The sequence below is a fragment of the Pavona decussata genome, unplaced genomic scaffold (genome assembly GCF_977016875.1).
Source record: "Pavona decussata unplaced genomic scaffold, jaPavDecu1.1 SCAFFOLD_19, whole genome shotgun sequence".
Lineage (NCBI taxonomy): Eukaryota > Metazoa > Cnidaria > Anthozoa > Scleractinia > Agariciidae > Pavona > Pavona decussata.
In genome coordinates, this window is record NW_028145442.1 from 1,701,468 (window position 1) to 1,722,500 (window position 21,033).

Genomic DNA, 21,033 nt, shown 5'->3' on the forward strand with positions numbered 1-21,033 from the left:
CTGCTTTGTGTGAAAAACTGATCGGTCTTTTTCAAGTTTGGCGGCTCGCCGCAGGACCCACGACATTACGAAAAAAGTATATACAGCCGCAACGTAAAAAAAAAAAAAAACAATAACTAAAAATCAGCATTGAATAATATTCAGTGAATGCATCTTTTCTCTTACGTTAGTCATTTCTTTGCAGTGCAAATTTTTTTTTTCTGTAATCATTTTTATAACGTTCAGAAACTGATTCAGCCTAATGCAATAAATTCCGTCCCAGGAGCTTTGATAAATTGCCAGCGTTCATAAACTATATTTAAGCTAAAATAGAAACAGCTATCTTGTTTTTATTCCTCGGGAATCGTGGTACCACGGTAATTTTGCACAGCCAGAAATAAAATATTACTAAGCACCCTCGCAATGTACTGACGCATGATTCTTGAAAAGAGATCAGAGGAACCGTAATTGATTTTCACTGAGCGCACTTCATTGCTGAAACACAACCATAGAACAACAACGTTTCTCGGCAAGTTGCAATCCATTTCTTCAACGTTTTAATACGCTACGCCGAAAACGTCCAAGGACATCTTCGAGTAATTTTTCTCTAAACCTACCCATCTTGTTTCTGAAATGCGTCAGTCACTTGTCGAGTTGTACTGATAAAATTCCAAATTGTTACAACAGGGAAAATTTCGCCAATTTCGTGGACACCAGGGACTGGAAACAAGTGTGTTTAGGTTTTGAGACATCTTATGATATTTTATATCACGTAGTGGGCGGACACGAGTTTAATTAGTCCCAAAGTGTTTTTTTTTTTTTTGTTTTTTTTTTTCTTTAATGCAAGAAATCAAGATTTTGACAGCATGAAGGTAGAGGCTGAATTGTGCCATTACAGTTTAACCGCAGCACGTGGTCACAAAATAACCACAATATTAGGACAGCCACACGAAAGTATTCTTCTCAAATGGCGGTGTGTTTTTATCAGAATTTTTTCCGTAAAAGGCTAAGATAAATAATTTGAATGGTGATGGGTAAGTGCCTTTGAACTGTAAATAGCAGAAGAAACGAATTTGTTATTCTTAGAATAATTCACGAGCTTTACCGTCTAGGCCCTGGAAAAAGAAAAAACGTCGCGTGCACATTATTTTGTTTTCGTTTGTCTCTTGTTTTAATTTTTGGTTGAATTTGCAGAACTGATAAACGCTATTTTGTCTTGCTTTAATGAAGCACTTGTGAGTCGTCTCAAAACAGAGCGATAGGATTTCACTTTGATAAGATGATGGTAACTAACATTCACTCAAGTTTATCACGGCTTTCATCCTTTCAATAAGCAATTCTTCTGACGCAATACGAAAATCAAAACAGTTCAGTCTGAACACTTTGTTTGTTCAATCTGAGTTAATGATATCAGCTATATGGTCCGTTTTTAAGGAAACCTCGTTATTTTACCGCAACTGAAGAAGGGATTTTTCGTTTCTACTTGACGCAATTATCGCTACATTAAGCAACTCAAAGTTAGAACTACTCCGAACGGCATAACTGAAAGAGCACTATGGCAAACTGCTGTTCACTGAGAAGCCAACGATTTTAACTGAATGTTAAAGAATTTCATGAACAGAGACAAAAGATCGAACCACGTTTGGCAACGCAATAAGCAACTAAGTTACTCTAGTTTTCATATATCAGTGAATGACAACACTTTAAAATTTTATCATCAGACAGAAAGTAGACTGCACCTCGTACAGAATGATAAACAGCACCACAGGAGAGTACTGCTCACTAGCTTGTAATTGAATAGTCAAACTTTAAGATTTCACGCACAAGCTCAGTCATCGGGAAGTTTTATCGGTACCTTGCAAGTTTTGGTTCTACAAGAGCCAGGGCTTCGGTGTTTCCTACAACCTCCAAAAAATCTCTTGTGCCTTCGGTACCTCGGTGAACATGTTATAATTCTAAGGCGGTTTCAGGCTTTGCAAAGTTTCATCAACTAGTTGTTAACGGCGAGGAAATCCTAGTCTAACGTTTAAGCTAAGTCTCATTTTATTGGAGATGTAAACATCGACAAAATGAATATAAAAACCTGCCATTTGCCAAAAAGGCCGCCGCATCTTTCCTTCCGTTTGGCCCACCCAAATTCATTATCGACGCCTTAATATTAACATGACGCAGCACGAAATACAAAGCATATCAAACTCGGAAGAAAAAAAAAAGCTTATTTAGCAAAACTCGATGAAATCATATTCAAGTCAGCGTGGCGTTCCGATTTGACTGTCACACAGAAAGATTTCATCCTCAGGCTTAAATCATTAAATGTACTAGCACATTACAATGGCTGTCACAGTACCAATGGCACTGTTAATGAAAAAAGTCAGAAATGCGGAACAACAGTGATTTGGTTTATTAAACAGGCTGGAAATAAGGTCGAGAAATCGTTATCTGTGCAGGGGATACCAAATACTGAATAAAATACTGAGTTGATCTCCTTGACCGATAACAATTATTTAATAATATTTGCTACTTTGGACCCCAAATGGATTTTCATTTAATCTGCCCTTAAGGCCAAATTAAATATGTGCAAATTCAGTACGTCTGAATGGACTGAAGGCATATTCAGGAATCAGGAGGAATCGTAGATAGGAGCCGGCTGATCATCCGTTGGGAGGGCGTTCGCGTAGTAAATTGCTCTTCCATCTCAACACGGTAAAGTAAGTCAATTTTGCATCTAGTGCATCTTGCTGATTTTCACTTTTATTTATTCATTTATTTTCTATTTGTTTTTTTGAAAGCAAATTTTCGTATACTTCAAAAAGCTGAGCTGCTGGTTAGAAGTCAATTGCCAATTTTATAAACGTTTCATCTCAGTTCAAGTCGAATCAGCGTGCAAGATGTAACTGAAAAAAGTTTTTGTCTTCTCGCGGAAAACGAAAAGTCATCTCAGTTGTTTTTATTTTTGGTTACTGCGATCTTAATTCTTTGGGAAGCGAAATACTTCAACCTTCCCTGTTCTTAGCGAGTCAGGAGGCTTGCTCTTCTATCGAGAAAAGGAATCCAACCATGGTATGTTACCGTAAAAAGTGGTTCGACAATTCAGCAGTCGAACTGTTTGTTGAACTAATTCGTTCTCTATTATCATTTTCATTTTTATTAACTTCTCGTTGATTTGATATTTATTATTTGCATCGTGAAGAATGCTAAATATATAACCTGTACAAAGTATTTTATGTAACTGATGAACTAAACGAGATAACGCTTGAAAAATCTTGCCCAAAACCGAGAAACTTCAGAAACCGTACAGCGATAGATACGAAAGAAAAATGAAACGACGCACTGTCAAAATAATGTAATCAGCCAAATTTTCTTATTGACGCGAAATGGATCGTAAAACGATAAAATCAGTTACACACTGATAAAGGAAAAAAACCTTTTTTTTTTTTTTTGGAATTCCTATAATCCTGATAAGGGATAAAACAATCAAGCATGTTCAGTGCGGAACTCTTTAGCTGACACCGGAATGTTTCGTGCGCCAAATGTTGGGGAAAAAATCACACCAGCTCACCGTTGTTCTGTAACTGAACAATAAACTTCACTATTGAATCTCGAGGTTACGTAACTAAATGAAATACCTAGAGTTCCAGTTGCCTAAGCAGGTGAAATCACTGCTGGTGATGTCAATCTTTCCTTTTTTCCCCTAAGGAATCTAGAGGCTACTAAATCACAATTTGAGACAAACAGTGCATGCATATCGCTTTCGGAGGAATCCAAACGACCCGGGAACATTTTCAGAAAGCTCCGCCATAGCAGCTTCCTTGAAACTTAAACTGAAGAAGCAACTGGCCGCATCATAGACAAGAGCGTTTTATTCAAAAAACATTTTCTCACTGAGATACATCACAGCGGTCTGAAGAATACACCTGCAAAGTAAAAAATGAAACAACATGTGGTGGCAAACTCGGAAACGCAATGTTCTCATGATCGCTTTCAGAACAAAATATAGAGTTTTAATTTAGAGGAATTTCGAAAGTTAAGCGATTCAAGGTCGTTCGTTTCTTCGTTTCTGCCATATCGTTGAATTTAGTTTTATCTTTGCGAATTATTGGTGTCATTGACGTTTTTCGGGCTGAGAGAGTAGAGTAAGATTCCTTCAACAAACAAGCTCTTGTTGCCTCGCCGAGAATTACACCTAACCAGGTTCCATTGCAACTAAAGAGACATAATCCGGACAAAGAAATGCTTCGAGTTTTTCAACGAAATTTCAAGGTGGGATTCCTCCACTAATACAGAAAAAAAAAACTTTCTTCACGGGAGCATTAAGTCATGAGATCCAAGCCAACCTTGCTGTTTCGAAAAGGTCCATTTGTGCACTTGTAACAACTGTCAACTTGAAAAATGCCTAATAAGGAGGTTTAAAAAAAAGTATAGGAAATGCAAAAAGTTTCGTTTTCCATTTGGGTGGTCCATATCTTTAAGTTGATTAATCTTTTTAAAAACCATGCGCGTTTTCCAGAAGATCACAGGAAAATTCTGTTCAATAGCCCCCTCATCTGCCGGAACAATTTGAATGGCCACACTTAAGGATTTCACCCACGGACTCGAAATGTAAAACCCACAAAAAAAAACCCAGCAAGATAATGAATAGCATCGCAGCAAAGGGTTGCGTTATGCCTTTAACTGTAACCTTAGAATATTCGTCAACAGGATCAAAAACTGAATTCACCTTACAAAACAATGAAAGTATTCACAACTTTATAGCCTGTAAAACAAGTTTTGCATTAGTTACAAACATGACAAATCCGATCACTTCAGTTTTTTCGTCACATGTTTATCATTGTGGCTAAGAAGATAATATGCTTCCTTCTGTTGTGTTTTTCAAAACATACTATATTTCATATATTTTTAGAAAAGCTTTTAGCCCTACTATTTTGGCTTATTAAGTGAAACTTAAAGTAATGCTTTTATGATTAAAAATACAACACAGATAAGCGAAAAGCCACAATAAGCCTTTTATGCTAAAAAAACATGTTATGGGATAAATTCTGATCAACTGCCGGACATATTCCCTTGATCCTATAGCTATATATTCATCTTTAGTTCCTTATTACGTTTTTGCCTTTTATGTGCCCCTGAAGCTATGAACTTTATTAATTTAACGACAACAACAACAACAACAAAAACAAAGTAATTCTCTGAGTTGAAAATACCTTACGTATACATGTAGCGGTGACCACAAATTAAAAGATTATTTCGGCGCCAGTTATTGCAATGTTTTGACTTCGGTTTGAGTCGTTTTTATGCAAACATAGTGAATACGCAATAGTTAATTGAATTTAAAATCCTAAAACAGATAGAAGTATCAACTGTATTGTAAACGTCATGCATTTCCCTTAAAAGAAATTATTTCGGGACATTCGATAAGTCACACCGATCGATAAGAAACGTTTTTATAACAGAGCTGTGATCACCGCCTTTTCCAGTAGTCGTATTTAGTATTAATTAGGAATCACTTGGCCGGGGATTTATCTCGCCTTTTTATTAAGCTCTTGTCTTCAAACCTCACCTGGAGCAAATTAGGATGAAACAACGTTGACCTTTAAAATAGAAAAAATTAATTAAGTTCTGGCCTGGTCGATTTATTGCTCCAAAATTCGAGTCATAGGAAGCTTGTTTGAAGTAACGCATAAACTAATTTAAGAGAATTTTAAAAGGCGAAAATAAAATCTCTGATATTTTAATGTATGTTTTTAGTCTCAATTGCTGCGTTACTTCCTCGCTAGAGAGTGATGAGTTTTAGCAGTTATTGGAGTGTAGGAAAAAATTGACTGCGACCTAAAGGACGAGACTCTTTTCAGCGTCTTTTCGCGGGTATCCAAAACGAAATCCTAGTAGTTAGAACAAAAATGCTGAATAGTTCGCGTTATTTTCAGACGCAAATGCACTTATGAAATGATTTTCCTTCACCAGTATTAATAAATAAATTTTGTTCGACTTACACGTATCGTCATCGGTTATTTTCCAACATATTTCAGTTTGCAGATTGCCTGCCCTCCATCTCAGTTTACTTGCCAGCATTTTTTTGAGTGGTGCGATTTTTTCCGCTTGCGAAAAAACGATCGTAATTTAACTTGTAGATAAGTTACAGGACGGGCAACTTGATAGAAACCAAGGCCTCCTCTATAATGCACCATTATAAGTAGCACCACAGGAAATCAAAGCATCTCTTAATAATTTTTATTTTAGTGGCGATACGTTAGCTGGCCTCATCCGCAGACTCAAAGCTCCGCAGACTCAAAGCTGGTATACCGTGACTTTCTTGCACAGACAACAAACAGCACCCCAGGAATTCAAGAGCCTTGTTATTGATAACTCTTGTTTGAATGGTCCGTCATACTGATACTTCAGGTCGAATTTCATCCGCAGACGAATAATAAACATCATTGCATTAAATTAAACTGCCTCTCAACAGCTTTCATTAAAGAAAAAACGTCAAACACAGACTTAGTAGGAAGAAACACTTTGTACCGCAAACCGTGCAAAACAGACACACACATGCACTTGAATCGCCACTAACGATTTCCCTACGTAGTCAAAATTTTTAACAACCTGAGAATAATAAATTGACAACATCACTGTAAGCACTGTTTAAAATCTTTCATTTGAAAGACACTTTAGAATTTCAACCACAGACTCAAAAGTTATAACCACTTCGAACAGAATTTCGGATAGCATTAAGGGAAAGTTTTGATCAAGAGCAGTAGTAGTAGCACCGTTACGCTGTGAAGTGGGGATAATATTTTCACATACCCCAGTGCGATTACTAAATAAATTAAAACTGTTGGCATGAAATGAGTGAGAGAGTAAACTGCAGTCTTTGAAATAGTGAAGCGTTTGAGGTAATATTCGTCATAACCAAATTTGTCTATAGAATTATACCCGCGAAGGAAAACGACATTTTACGAGTGGCATAATTTTCAAACACAAAAGGACGTCAATGTGCGCAGTCGTAAACGTCTAGAAATAACTCTTCTTTCAGAATGCCGCCCCTAATCAATATTTTTCTATTATTTTCTCATTTTCAGCTAATTGAGGAAGAGCATCTGAATTACAGCGGATCAAACTAATCGTTTTACGTTTTGACAAGCGAGGTTATTAAGGTGTAAGTAAACTATTAACTTTCCGACACTTAATCAATTTGGCGCCTAATTTCTCAAACCACTTTCGACGGCCAATTGGGAATAAACACGCCTGGTGTAAAAGCTTCATAACATACACTAGAGTTACAAGCCAAACATCTGACACTGTTCTCAGCTCAACAAGCGCACCAGTGAAGTGAGTGACACTGCACTCAGGTGAACAAGCGCAATAAACGAACCAGTCAAGTGAGTGAAGACAGAGATTACCAGAACACTACAATGAACAACACTACCAACAGTACCAACAGCAGCGCAACAGGAAACTACTTTGAATTTAGTCCGTCTTTTCAGTATCCAGTTGTAGCGTGTCACATATTAATTGTGGTCGTAGCAGTCGTTGGCAACCTCATGGTATGCTACGCGATAATCACCAACCAGAGCCTTCACCGCAATCCCACAAACATGTTTATTTTCTCGTTAGCGTTCTCCGACCTGCTCACAGTGTCTTTGGCAGTGCCTTTCGACATAGAGGCCATTATCCTACAGGGCACTTGGAGACATAGCGAAGCATTGTGCGAGGCTTGGATAACAATCTACCTCATCGCTGTACCCACTTCGATTTTGACCCTCCTGGCCGTCAGCGTCGATCGGTACAAGAGCCTCAGTGATCCCCTGAATCGCTTTCGACGTCACAGATTCATGACTCGGAAAAGAGCGTTGATTATCAGCATCCTTATTTGGCTTTACAGCTTCCTGTTTGCTTTAATCCCCATCATGGGTTGGCGCATGTATGACGAGTTCGTCTTTAAGGGAGTGTGCTTCTTTCCTTTCACTAAAGAATACGTAACACTTAGTTCCGTACTGAACTTTATTCTCCCGCTCCTGATCACCTGTGGTATTTACATCAAGATATACCTCATTGCTCGCGCTCACGAGGGTACCTTTGTCGGAGAAACCTCACGTAAATTACGTTCCAACGAAGAAAAGAAGGCTTACACAAGAAACATACAAGCAGCAAAGACAATCTCCATATTTGTGGCGGCATTCTTCTTTTGCTGGATCCCATTCTCCTCCATTAGCATCGTTTCCACTCTATGCGAGCCTTGCGAAAAGAAAATTCCACACGAAGCTAACGTGTTACTCCTGATGTTTGGTTACCTTAACTCGGCGCTCAATCCATTCCTTTTCGCCTTTCGTAATAGCAAGTTTCAAGCCACGTTCTCGGGTTTGTTGCGCTCATTCAAAGTCCGGTCCATTGCTAAAAAGACCCGCAGGCGCTCCACGATTACACAGAGCACTTGCCATTCGGAAGTTCCAGATCTGCATGACTGCGAAGTTCGTCTCTACTTGGCGAAAGCAAAACGAGACAGCCTGTCAGGAAACAGGCAGTCATCGTTGTGAACAGGTTAAATGATTAAAAACTTTCCATACAGTAAAATGCCCACATGTATATACACGTATAAAGCTTATGTAATGCGAGAAGCAGTGAAGCTTTTATCTCAGTTGTGGCCAGATACTCTGACGTTTTAAAGAGACTAAAAAGACCTGGGTGCGCGATTAGTCACTTCTGACCAATGACAGTGCGATGCTCTGAACCAATCAGAACTCGGAGCTTAAAAGGATGCAACACCTAGCACAGATAAACGGGCAAGTAATTCATGTTAAGGTACCATATAGTCACCCACATAACCCTAACCCTGACCCTAACCATAAATCACTAAAGAGTTTGCCAGAGATCTTCATGGTTCTTGGTTTGATTAGTTAATAGAAATGCATTTTTTCTCAGTCCAAGAGCTGCCTTGAAAATTTGTAACAGAGATTGGAAATCGTAAAGCAAGGTAAATGCATTACATTGTTGTCTCAAAATTAAACAACAGTATTTAGTCTGCATCTTTTTGTAGCACACGCACGGTTGTCGCATTGGCCCATGAGAACGATTTGTTGTTTAGATCCGCAACAACAGTAATAAAAAAACAACAAGAGCATCGCGCGTATGTTACAAATAGCACACTTTGTTATTACTTGTGCGTCGTTACTGATCACGAATATGCTTCAGTTATTTTTAAGTTGCTGGGTTTTAATTTTTTTTTTAATTTAGCTAGTTTAACGATTTCTTTTATTTAACAAACCCGACCCTTAGTTAATTTAATTGTGGATTTTAAACTTTTAGCTATAGAAAACCATCATTTATCGAACGCGATAGAAAGAAGTGATTTCCACAGTTTATTAAGGGATTTTCAGTTGAGTGTCGAAGTTAATTGCGCCTTTGCTGAGGTTAAATCGGTTGGTAAAATCTTCGCGCCACTTTCTCCTGACCCGCGAACCAAAACCAATCGTGACTTGCTCGCACGTGTTTTCCCGCGCTTGTTGCCGGCTACACTTGATTTGCTTCGAGTTCTGATTGGTCCATTTCGCTGTTTACCTCTGTTTTAATTGGTTAGAGTAATAACTTTAAGTTCGGTTTTACGACACTCAAAGGCTAGGAAAACCGCTCTAAGGTTCATTATTTCAAATTACACCGTCTTCAAATATTCTTTTAACATGTCTACCATGGAAAACCATGGAAAACATGAAGCTGTATATTATGTCAAGCTCAAATTTTTCAGCAGTTTTAAGGACGGTGCCTACTAATATCGAAGTATTTTTGTCCGCTTTATGACTATGCGGGAAAAGCAGATCTTAGGAAGGCTTATTGGAATCCAAAACGAAAATTGGGGGTAGCCACGCATTTTTCAGAAATAATTAAGCAATAATATCTCTAAAAATCGCCAAAATATGAAGGAATGTATGGGATTTTTTTTCCTAAATTGAAGCTTAATTATCTCTGAAAAATGCATGGCTACCCCCAATTTTCTTTCCAGATACCAAAAGCGTTTGCTAAGTTCTGCTTTCTCTGCATAGTTTTAAACCGCGCAAAAATATTCCTGTATTAGCAGGCACCACCCATAGGAAACCCGAGTATCTCGAGATGCGCAGAACGTATGCGCAGTAACAATAGTAGGCACCGTCCTTAAAGAGGTTGATTTACTTAGTTGCTCAGTCAAGCTTCGAACGCGTGTCGTTCGCTCTTTTCCCTAAATTTTTGCAAGAGTTGAAGAATGAGATTAAGAGACTATTACTCCTTGTATAACCTACCTAACGATACTTGTTTATTGGGATAGTCATACTGGAAAACACATCCATAGCGTTAATATTCTCCAAACAAAACGACTACATTTAACCATACCGTACACGCATTCAGGGTATGCTCAAAGGCTCGCCGTTTTAAATACAGGGGTGCCCGGATACATAAATAACATCGTAGATTTGAGGTTTTAGGAGGACGTGGCAGGCACTAGCTGCTGAATAAATTTCTTGTTGTAGTTTCACGCAGCGGTTAAAGGCACTATGTCAGCTGGAACACATGCGCAGTAGAGTCCGCTTGATACTAATTTGTATACAATTCGTCACGGGATTTTTGGTATTCCGCCATTGCAAAAGAGCTCAAACGTTTCGCAACAAACAGTTTCTGTAAGTACTAAAGAACGTTTGTAAATAAAACATTCTGCTAACTTTCCGAAGATGAGCGCGATTGAAACATGAAAACAGCTTCCTGAACTCCCCGACGGTATTTTAAAAAGTTGGGTCAACTATTTCAAAGTCCTTCTCATCAGACAACGCGCGCATGCGCCTGGGGTGACATAGTTGCATGAAGCAGAATATTAACCAATATTGATGCTCAATGTGTACAGTTTAAAGCTGAATTACAATATTTAACTTGGCAAGACAATGATACGAAAATTAAAGGAAATGAAGTGTAAAAGGTAAAAATATGTTAATAAAATGAACATGCCACAAAGAATTCAAAGTCTTTTAAGTCAATCTTAAGTTTGGCGACCCCACCCGGTTTTGAAAAGGAAATTATTCTGGCAAGCCTGGTTTAGCAGACATTCCCTTAATACGTTTGGTTCAAATTTACCTGACAGTTTGGTATGCCTGTTTTAGGCAGACAATTTTTAAGCAAATAACCTAAAAAAAGAGCAAGGCTGATTTCACGGTCAGGGAAGTATATTTTCTAATATTTCGAAAGGCACGGCCTTTCTTCTTCAAGGTATGTTTGAGACTGACCCTGTGGCAAGATACGTTACAATTTTAAACAGTACAATAGTATCTTGCCACAGGGTCAGTCTCAAACATACCCTGAAGAAGAAAGGCCGTGCCTTTCGAAATATTGGAAAATATACTTCCCTGACCGTGAAATCATGATCAGCCTTGCTCTTTTTTTAGATTATTTGCTTTACAATTTTTTCGCTGATTAGATCCTTCACTACAGAATCCGGTACTTTTATTTTGTCACGGTGGTCCTTGCAAACACAGTTTATCACTGGTTTTTACTAGACAATTTTTAGCCCGAAAAGGCGTGTTATCTTGGTCTGCTGATCTTGGTTTCCTCATGCTTGAAAGGGTGCGTCGGACTCAGGCCGGTTTCTCGAAAGTCACGACAAGGTTAACCGAGCCTAAGAAGGGATACAATCTGACAAATTTTTTGGCTCACTTATTTCAAAACTTTGTACCAAAATTTCATTGGTGCCACTCGATATAAAATATGGATTTGACAAAAACGCCTCCTAGGTTTGACACCGGTTATCGGGGTTTCGAGGACCCCCCCCCCCCCCCTCCCCCCTGCCCCCTCTTCCTGGCAGTGCGTCTCTCAGACTCTCGAAATTATTTCGGAGCCATAAAACTATTTTCCATGCACAAAATTCAATACTAAAAACTCAATATTTGATAATTTTTGAAAGTAAAAACATTTTAAGTTTTCCAAGATTAAGAAACAAGTTGAGTTAGTTTGTACGAAAATAACCGGCAATCTGTAGAAAAGGGGGTAAGAAAACTAGATTTCGGGCCCAAAAGTTCTTCGGGACTCAGCTTTGAGAAGCGGGCGCACACCTCGCTCGAACTGACACGGATCGAACAGTCTAGTTGGTCTGTGTTTTCCAAGTTTCAGTTCAAAAAGTGCCAAATACTAATGTAACCAAACCCGCCAAGATTCATTTAAAAAACTACTATCGTCTCACCTTATGGCTGTAAATATGGAAGTCAGTCGTGCTATGTTCTTACGAGCTCCTTACCATCAACCCGAAACGATCACCCAACAACAACAACAAGCTTTCTTTGCATGACTATAACAAATACAGTATTGCAAAAGCTATTCATAGCTAATTATTGATTCGTTAAACTAATTCCTAAGATAACTTAAAATAGAATAAAATAACATAAAAATAAAAAAGGTATCAAAAAAAAATAATAAAAAAATTAAAAATAAATAAAGAAATGAAGTAACTGAAATCTTTGCTTATTTTAAACTTTTCATCAGTAGAAGTAATCATTCCGGAGAGAAGTTTATCTCTTAATTCGAAGCACGAGGAAACAAATGAAATTAATTGAGTGTTTATAAAATAGTCAGTTGAGTTCATTATATGCAATAGTAAAGTTTAGATAGGATTGGTTCTATTTTAGTAAAGAACATATCTCTTAAAGAAGAGTAACTTGGGCAATCTAATAAAAAAATGAATTTCGTCTCCAATGGTCTTACATTTGAAACCATTGCACACCCTTTCATTACGGGGTATGTTGTCGTATCTTCCCCGTTCAATCAAAAGCTTGTGGCTGCTTATTCTTAGTTTCCCTAATGCTTTCCTACAAGCGTTTTTCCTTGTGAGATCTAGGTAAGCAGAGAGGCCATAAGTTTTTTTGGTTGTGTAATAAAAGTTGAGTTTTTGTGAGTGTTGAAGGGTTTGGTGCCAATAAGAGATATATTTCTTTTTCATAAGATCTATATATTGTTTGATGTTATTTTCATTCAATGCCGTGTAATAATTAAAGTTGGGGAAATTATAGTATTCACTCATCTTCATGAGACTGGAGTAAAAACTAGTTTGACCGCTATAATGAAGGTCAACAGATATTCTTAGGGATTGTTTCACTATAGAATGTTCATCCTTTCCTTGGAGTCAAAGAGGAGCAAATTAACCAAAGGTCTGAGCCGGGATGTTTATCTTCCTTTGAGTTTTGTTTTTTGTTTGTTTTTTTTTTTTGTTTAACAAATGGTAATGTGGCTAAGCTACGCAAACATAATGGTGACGAATAACCGAACTCTGCCGTGAAAACCAAACGGCGAGCCATGTAGCAAGAATTGAGTGACATGAATGCCTGGGAAAAGAATATCAAAGTGCATTGAGGACACACCCAACTAAGGGCGGTCGAATAGGATTGCACACTCATAATATCCACCAGGATACAAAGTATGGATTATGCCAACGCCAGCAAAGACAAACTGTTATGCACGGAAGGCAAACAACAGTTTTGTAGAACAATGAGTGCAGCCAAAATAGAATGCGCCCAATTAAATAAAGGCGGCAAATCAGTAACTTAAACGGCTGTCACTAAAACAAAGACATGGCGAGGCAAGTACGTAAACTTTAAAAGGCTCGACTGGGAAATGAAATGAAACGTTGAAAATTCAACAAGACGAAATTGAACTGAACAGGCTCAAGGACCTTAGGATTGCTCCCCTCAGACAACGGTGGTATTTTTCCTGACCCAAGGAATTGAGATGCACAGCATCACGTGCGTAAAAGTTCAGAGTGGGGCGCCAAAACCCCATATGGCCCCAAAAGATAGCATAAGGTATAGGCTCTAAAACTACCCGAAGGTATTTCGTTAACAGCTTGGCCTTACGATGAAAAGCCACTGCGCCCTGACGCATGATGATCTGGCACACGCAGATAACCTTAACACCGTAGGTGTCATGCAAGAGCCTAGCAAAATCTTCAATAGCTGAGCCAACTCGGAGTCTGTTAAATCATTGGAACCCAACTGCATTATAACTATCTCCGGTCGAAAGGACTCGATAACATATTCAAGTCAAGATGTAGCGTTTTGGAAACCGTACGGCCACCGACTCCATGCCATTTTATAAAGGCACGGTGAGATAACTTAAAATCAACGCGGAAATCGTAAGATTCACGGGACAGAAAAAGGCGCAAACGGCGAATAAAAGAATCGCCCAGAACTAGAACACGGGGCTCAGCCATTGAATAACAGGAAAGATAAAAAGGAAAAGAGGGTACTTGCCTATTAAAGATGCTGAAAATTGGTTCAAACCAGCGATGTGAACGACGTGATGGTGAGCGATCGAAAGGGGGCGAGCACATGGAAAAGCTCCCCTAAGAATAATATAGTCCGGAACGCCCTAAATTCTGATTGGCTGGAAATAACATAGGCTTGGACCCTGCCGCATTGGCCTGCAAACCATTATGAAATGTCTTTTTACCATCACTCCTTCCTAACCAGCGATCGACATGACTTATCCCAGCCTTGTATTTTCTAATCCTCTTTCTGTCGTCTAATTGTTCTTAAATATTCAGCTTGGAGTCCACAACATCTAAAATTATAACATTGGCGCGAAAACAGGACGCGCTCTTCAGTTAAATTATTTCCTTTTAAGGATGAATGACTTAAAAGTCATTCCGCAAGTATCGTATTTCGCATAATTATGCCATGCCGCAGGTCATGCCACATGCCATTGCCGCCTTTTACCCTCACCGTGCTTAACTCCGAAACACGGCAAAGGTTGTTTAACGAGAAATACATAATAACATATTTAAAATGAGTTAGCCGGCTACGTAGACTGTTCGAGTGGAAGGGAGCCAACGCAGCGCTTTTTCATTCGACAGTGTTTCTTTTTTCTTTCAGTGTTCACTGCTGTTTTATGGCTATTCTAAAAACCTCTGCAGACACAAATGCGGGACAAAGGCGCAGCTTGACTCATTGTATAAAAAATCTACATCGCTTATATACAATCTATAAAAATAATTAAGATTTAAGCACTCTCACTTTTGAAGACCTTTTTTTGGTAAGCCAATCGCTCACAAATGCTATATCTCTTCCTTTAAACTCTTTCATCTCGTCCAAACACGTATTTATAGCTGTTGGCGTCTTCGCCCCCCCTCCCCCCCAAAAAAAGCGATTTGAAACCTGACACTTCCGGTTCAATTTTCCCCACCCCACCCAGGCAAGGTCAAATTTCCCACCCCCGAGGAGACCTTACCAGGCAAATTCCCCAAGTAGAGCTCCCCGGGCACAGAAAATAGTCAAATGCCCGCGGATTGCCCGGGGGGGGGGGGGGGGGGGGTTGAAGTTTCAATTTGATCGGCGCATTATTCTGTGTGATCGAGTTCTTTGCTAATTAAAAGAGCCGCTATTCATCAATGGTGACCATAAGAAGCTTAAAACAAAGAACATTTTTATTTCCATGGGCGTTGGAACCCACTAAACCTAAATAATGGACTGTCACTGAGGCATCAATCAAGTCGAATTTGGATGGCGCCATATAGTGTGACAGGTAGAATCAATTCTGGCTCAGCATTTTTCATTTCATGTTTCAAAACCTTCCTAGCACAAAAGTACCTCCAATATGCAATTATTGAGTCTGAGAACAAATAATACTGCTTCCTCTGTTAAAGCACAGAACCCCCTCATTTTTACCTGTACGACTCAGGTACACTGGACCTACTTTAGCAAACCCTTTTGTTTTTGATTTTTTAAGGGATTACTCTGGTGTCCTTGTTTTTGATAGAATCTTAATCATCTGGATTGCGTTTCCAAATTATTTCCTCCATGCTGTTTAGCCGGCATGCACAAAGTCAAGGAAAAGAAAAGAATTGCTCTCTTAAATGGGAATGGGGTAAAATTAGAATACTAAGAACAAATGACCTGGTCAACTGTGTTGATGAAACCAACCATTCCTATAATCGGGGTAGTCAGAAGTGAGATTAACTCTAGTGATTGATTTTTGGAAAAGAGTGGAGATTGAGTGAACCAGTATACTTCTTTTACTTCTTTTTACAGCATACTCTAGCGGTATACCAGTATACCGCGAGAGTTTAATTAGCCACTTGGGTCGCTGATACATAGAGAGGTCGGTGGAGTCCTCTAAAGAACTGAAAGTAACTAGAATACGACAAAATTTCAGTATGGAAAATATGTTTATCCACACTAAACGTTTGATCTTTCATTAAGTCTCAAGAGAAAGAAACTTCCTTGATTTAAATTCAGTTTAACTGATTAAGTATTTAATGAAACTATCAGAATTTCCCGTTACGACTGGGTGACATCGACAATCGGCCAAGAACATCGACAAAGAGCCGATCAAAACAAAAGCGACCTTTTAGAATACTTCTTCCATTGGAAACAAGAGATCAATATGATTGTGCCGACGAACTTCATTCGAGTTTAAAAATTAATTAAGCTGCGCTCTGTTGGATAAAGATAAAGGTTGTCTACTCGATTGGCATGCTTTAGCTAGGGCATGTCACATTTGTATTTCAATGATGTTAAATGTAGTCATAATGATAACAAATCCTTTTATTTTCTTGAGGATCTGGCGACGACATATCTAGAAGGTAAGTTCAATCTTCAATAAGAAATATTATTTTTGCTACAGTCAATTTTAGCGGATATACAATGGAAGAGTTGAGGAGAAATCGTTTAGTTCTCACTTCAATTTTTTTTTGCAGTATTATTTTCCCGTGCTTTTCGGTTGAGCGCTTAATGTCGGCACTACCCTGTAGGGTACACGTATTTCTCACACCCTAGCTAGTATACACCTTCCAAGATATTTCTTAAGAGAGAACCTTGAGTTTCCAGGCTAGGCCGAGCTTCAAATGTGTTATTTTTAAACTCAAGGAAGTAATAACTTTATACCTTAAATCATTTGGACTGGATGGTAAACCAAATATGAGCCTATCATTTGCTTTTACTTTTTTAATTACACCGCCATCATCATAACAACTCAATACACTGCAAACTGTGATCCGCTCTGATAAAGGGTTAACACTCGAAACCTCCGCTTTGAAATTTCTCGGTGACTAAATTACTTATCAACTCTGTTGATTAAACCAAACACTGATTCGTCTCTACCCTCCCAACAACGCAATACCACAGTTTCTTGAGAAACTAGCTCTTTTTAGTACACTGCAAATCACTTTGCCAATGAAAAGTAGAACCTATGCGTTCCTGCGAAATTTTTAAACTCGAATGAAGTTTGTCAGCACAATCATATTGATCTCTTGTTTCCAATGGAAGAAGTATTCTAGTAGGTCGCTTTTGTTTTGATCGGCTCTTTGTCGATGTTCTTGTCCGATTGTCGATGTCACCCAGTCGTAACGGGAAATTCTGATAGATTTATTAAATACTTAATCAGTTAAACTCAAGAAATTTAAATCGAGGAAGTTTCTTTCTCTTGAGACAAAATGAAAGATCAAACGTTTAGTGTGGATAGACATATTGGACATATTAGACGTATTCTAGTTACTTTCAGTTCTTTAGAGGACTCCGCATACCTCTATGTATCAGCGACCCAAGTGGCTAATTAAACTCGCGCAGTATACTGGTATACCGCTAGAGTATGCTGTAAAAAGAAGTATACTGGTTCACTCAATCTCCACTCTTTTTCAAAACTCAATCACTAGAGTTAATTTCACTTCTGACTACCCCGATTATACGAATGGTTGGTTTCATCAACACAGTTGACCAGGTCATTTGTTCTTAGTATTCTAATTTTACCCCATTCCCATTTAAGAAAGCAATTCTTTTCTTTTCCATGACTTTGTGCATGCCGGCTAAACGGCATGGAGAAAAAATAATTTGGAAACGCAATCCAGATGATTAAGATTCTACCAAAAACAAGGACGCCGGAGTAATCCCTTAAAAAATCAAAAACAAAAGGGTTTGCTAAAGTAGGTCCATTGTACCTGAGTCGTACAGGTAAAAATGAGTGGGGTTTTGTGCTTTAACAGAGGAAGCAGTATTATTTGTTCTCAGACTAAATAATTGCATATTGAAGGTACTTTTGTGCAAGGAAGGTTTTGAAACATGAAATGAAAAATGGCAAGCCAGAATTGATTCTATCTGTCACACTATATGGCGCCATCCAAATTCGACTTGATTGATGCCTCAGTGACAGTCCATTATTTAGGTTTATGGATGATTTAAGTAAGTGGGTTCCAACGCCCCTGGAAATAAAAAATGTTCTTTGTCTTAAGCTTCTTATGGTCACCATTGATGAATAGCGGCTCTTTTAATTAGCAAAGAACGTGATCACCCAGAATGACTTCAGGCAACACCTTAAATTCGAGGAGCAAAATATTGGTATCAAGTTCGAAGTGTCAACTGACGGCGAGGAAACAAATATCGAACTTTTACTCTACGGAAATTCGCTGTAATTAGAAACCTTGAGAATGTAATTTAAGCATGATCAACTGAATGTCTGTATACCATTTTCCTGAGGCATGAGGCTGCTAGGGTTGATAACAATTCCTTGCACTGCTTAGGAGTCTTATATGATGCGGTCGGGAGCTTCCCAATAACTAGCAAAAATAGTTAGGCAGCGAGGAGACAGTTTCGTGGAAAAGACTGACCGTATACGCTTTTTTAACTGATGTTTAGGGAAAAAATTCCTACCCTCTAAGAATACAAAACAGGCCACTTCGTAGAGATATTTTAAATGTAAGTATAGCGTGGTTCTTTGGGCAGTAAGTGGAAATATGGAGATTTTTTAAGTTGGGAAATTTATAACGAGCGGCACTGGTTGAACTGAAAGAAAGATCTGGATACGAAACATATATTCAAAGCATACTTTGAATAAGGAAGGTGATCATTGTTTAGATTTTCGGCTTTGACCAAACAACAGTTACGTATGAAAACCTTGGTGCTGATTAGTTGATCGCGGGAAAACAGTTTGACTGTATTTTCTGTGATTTGAAGTGAGTCTGAACCGTAGCAGCGTTTTCCTGTTTCGTTGAGCATTAATTAAACGGAAACATTTTGTGTGAATATTTTTACCGTTAATAAACAACCCTGGTTGGGCGCGACAAACCCGGCAGTTTTCAGGGGCACCCAACGGATCGTTTCGGTAAATTATCTGTTCGGAAGGCCCTTAATCTCCTACAATTTTCTGAAGGAAATTTTCACCACAAACTTTCGTGATATGGGAAAGTTAAGGCATAGTGTTTTCGGATTGATCAAAATGTTGTTTCGGGTACCGAGAAAAGGTCAGCTAAGATTTTCGGAAAGGAAATAAGACCTAAGGCTTTCGGGAAATGGACAAAAATGCCCTACTAATTTCGAAAAGACTCAAGTTCCCCTAGAATGACCGAACAGATAAAAATATTATAGCGCTGCCTAAAATGAACCTATAGAGCTTTAAAGCCACTCCAGATCGCCTAAAATAACGTTTCAAAGGATCTGAGAGAAAATTGTCGTTGGGTACCCCTGAGTTTTCCTGTTTTGACATTCAAAAGAGCTATTGCGAGGACCATCGCTTTATAGCTTTGAGTGCACGACGCTTTACAGTACGTCTTTTAGTTCAGAGCCAGAACTTTACTCTGTGCCAGCGCCGGATGCGCCATGTTTACAAACAAACACGGCTTTTGCTATTTACTGGGGCAAACCAGTAGGGGTCCGCTATTTCAGCACCTTGTGAATTTCGTCATGTTTATTCGAATTCTTCAACTCAGTGAGTTCTTGGAGCGAGATTTAATTATAAAAATAAACGCTAAAAGCGATCGACGGCTCGACCGTTCAACGGTCCGTACTAAGTTCGGTGTTAAGGATAACTTAGCATAAACCCTGCATATTAATATGCAATTGTAATGTCTTTGAATAACTAAGTCTCCAAAGTGCATGAGAGTGCTAAAGTATTTGCATAGAAACATTAAGAAATAGGGGATTAATGCATAAAAAGCTAGTAGAATAAATAACGTTCCTTTCACGAATCACATCGAATCACATGATGACAAGTGATTAGATATTAATCAGTAATAAAAACGCTAAAAGGTGTAGTAAGAAACAATGAAGTATGGGATAATTAATAAACAACTTCACGCGGATAGAATCACATTGTTTGTAAAGCTTTGGTTTGAACTCACAGATGAAGGGCATGTTAAATATTAGGCAGTCGAGCTTGTGCTGATATTTCCTCAGGTGTCTGAAGTTTCGTGCAACGTTCTCTGGCTCCTTCAAGTTCCATCCAGGATCCGTCGAACAAAACACCATCCTAGAATTTATGGAGGCGTAAATTATGGAGACTGATTGTCCGCAACTACAAGTTCCTAGAGAGCGAAAAGGTCCCATTAGAATTGCTATTGCATGTAACACTACTAAAGACACAACTAGTCTCAAAAACAGTTTATCGTACATCAGTCTCAAACACAACATGAAAGCTCGACTACAAGCATGTTCGCGTCACAACTTACAACGCATGCCCGAGCTAACTCGGGCTCAGGCCCTACGCTACACTACCCCCTCCCATATAAGGTCAGAGGTTAGAGATTAAGTTAATAAAAAGTTAATAAGCAATTGTTCCAACAAGAGTAAGAGGCCACGTAGGGTAAACAACACCTGTCCTAACATAGTCCTGAAGCCACGATGGCTCCCTTCATTCACGTCTCGGTCTAACTGGAATTTGACTTGATTCATTGTTCTCAGAGGGGACCTCCGGCTGATAAGGTACTTCCGGGGGCTGTGCATCCGGACCAAGGGTAGCACTCGCGCCCTGAACCTAAGGCGTTTGATGGCCCTCTCTGGACAGAAGAACAGGAATTTCTAGCCATTCTAACTCGACCCCGCCAGTATCATCAGCCCCTGCCTGAGTTGGCTGTAGCACATCTCTCGACTTTGATCGAGCCGCTTCTCCGGAAGTGGTTGTTGGAGGAGGTTTCCCATAGACTGGCAGCGGAGTTAAACATGGTTTTAGGTAATTGAAATGGACCACCTTTCTGTTGAGTCGCTCCCCCACTTTCCTCCTCTCCCCTGCAATGCGATAGGTAACATCAGACAGGGCTTTCACAATTTTCCAAGGACCACACCAAGGTTTAAGGAA

At 38.9% G+C, this 21,033-nt stretch overlaps 1 protein-coding gene across 4 annotated transcripts in view; it reads left to right on the forward strand.

The window, feature by feature from the left end:
- LOC146486980 (adenosine receptor A2b-like) overlaps nt 1-21,033 on the forward strand; it is a 74,125-nt gene that overhangs the window by 3,087 nt on the left and 50,005 nt on the right. The window contains exons 1-2 of one of the 4 annotated variants that reach the window (XM_085091281.1): nt 929-1,013; nt 7,056-10,784. In XM_085091281.1, the coding sequence (XP_084947407.1) occupies nt 7,389-8,510 (1,122 nt within the window). In that variant the 5' untranslated portion in view covers nt 929-1,013; nt 7,056-7,388 and the 3' untranslated portion in view covers nt 8,511-10,784. Of the gene's footprint in view, nt 1-928; nt 1,014-2,053; nt 2,688-7,055; nt 10,785-21,033 lie in introns of those variants that run through there. The other 3 variants (XM_085091272.1, XM_085091288.1, XM_085091264.1) reach the window with 3 other exon arrangements.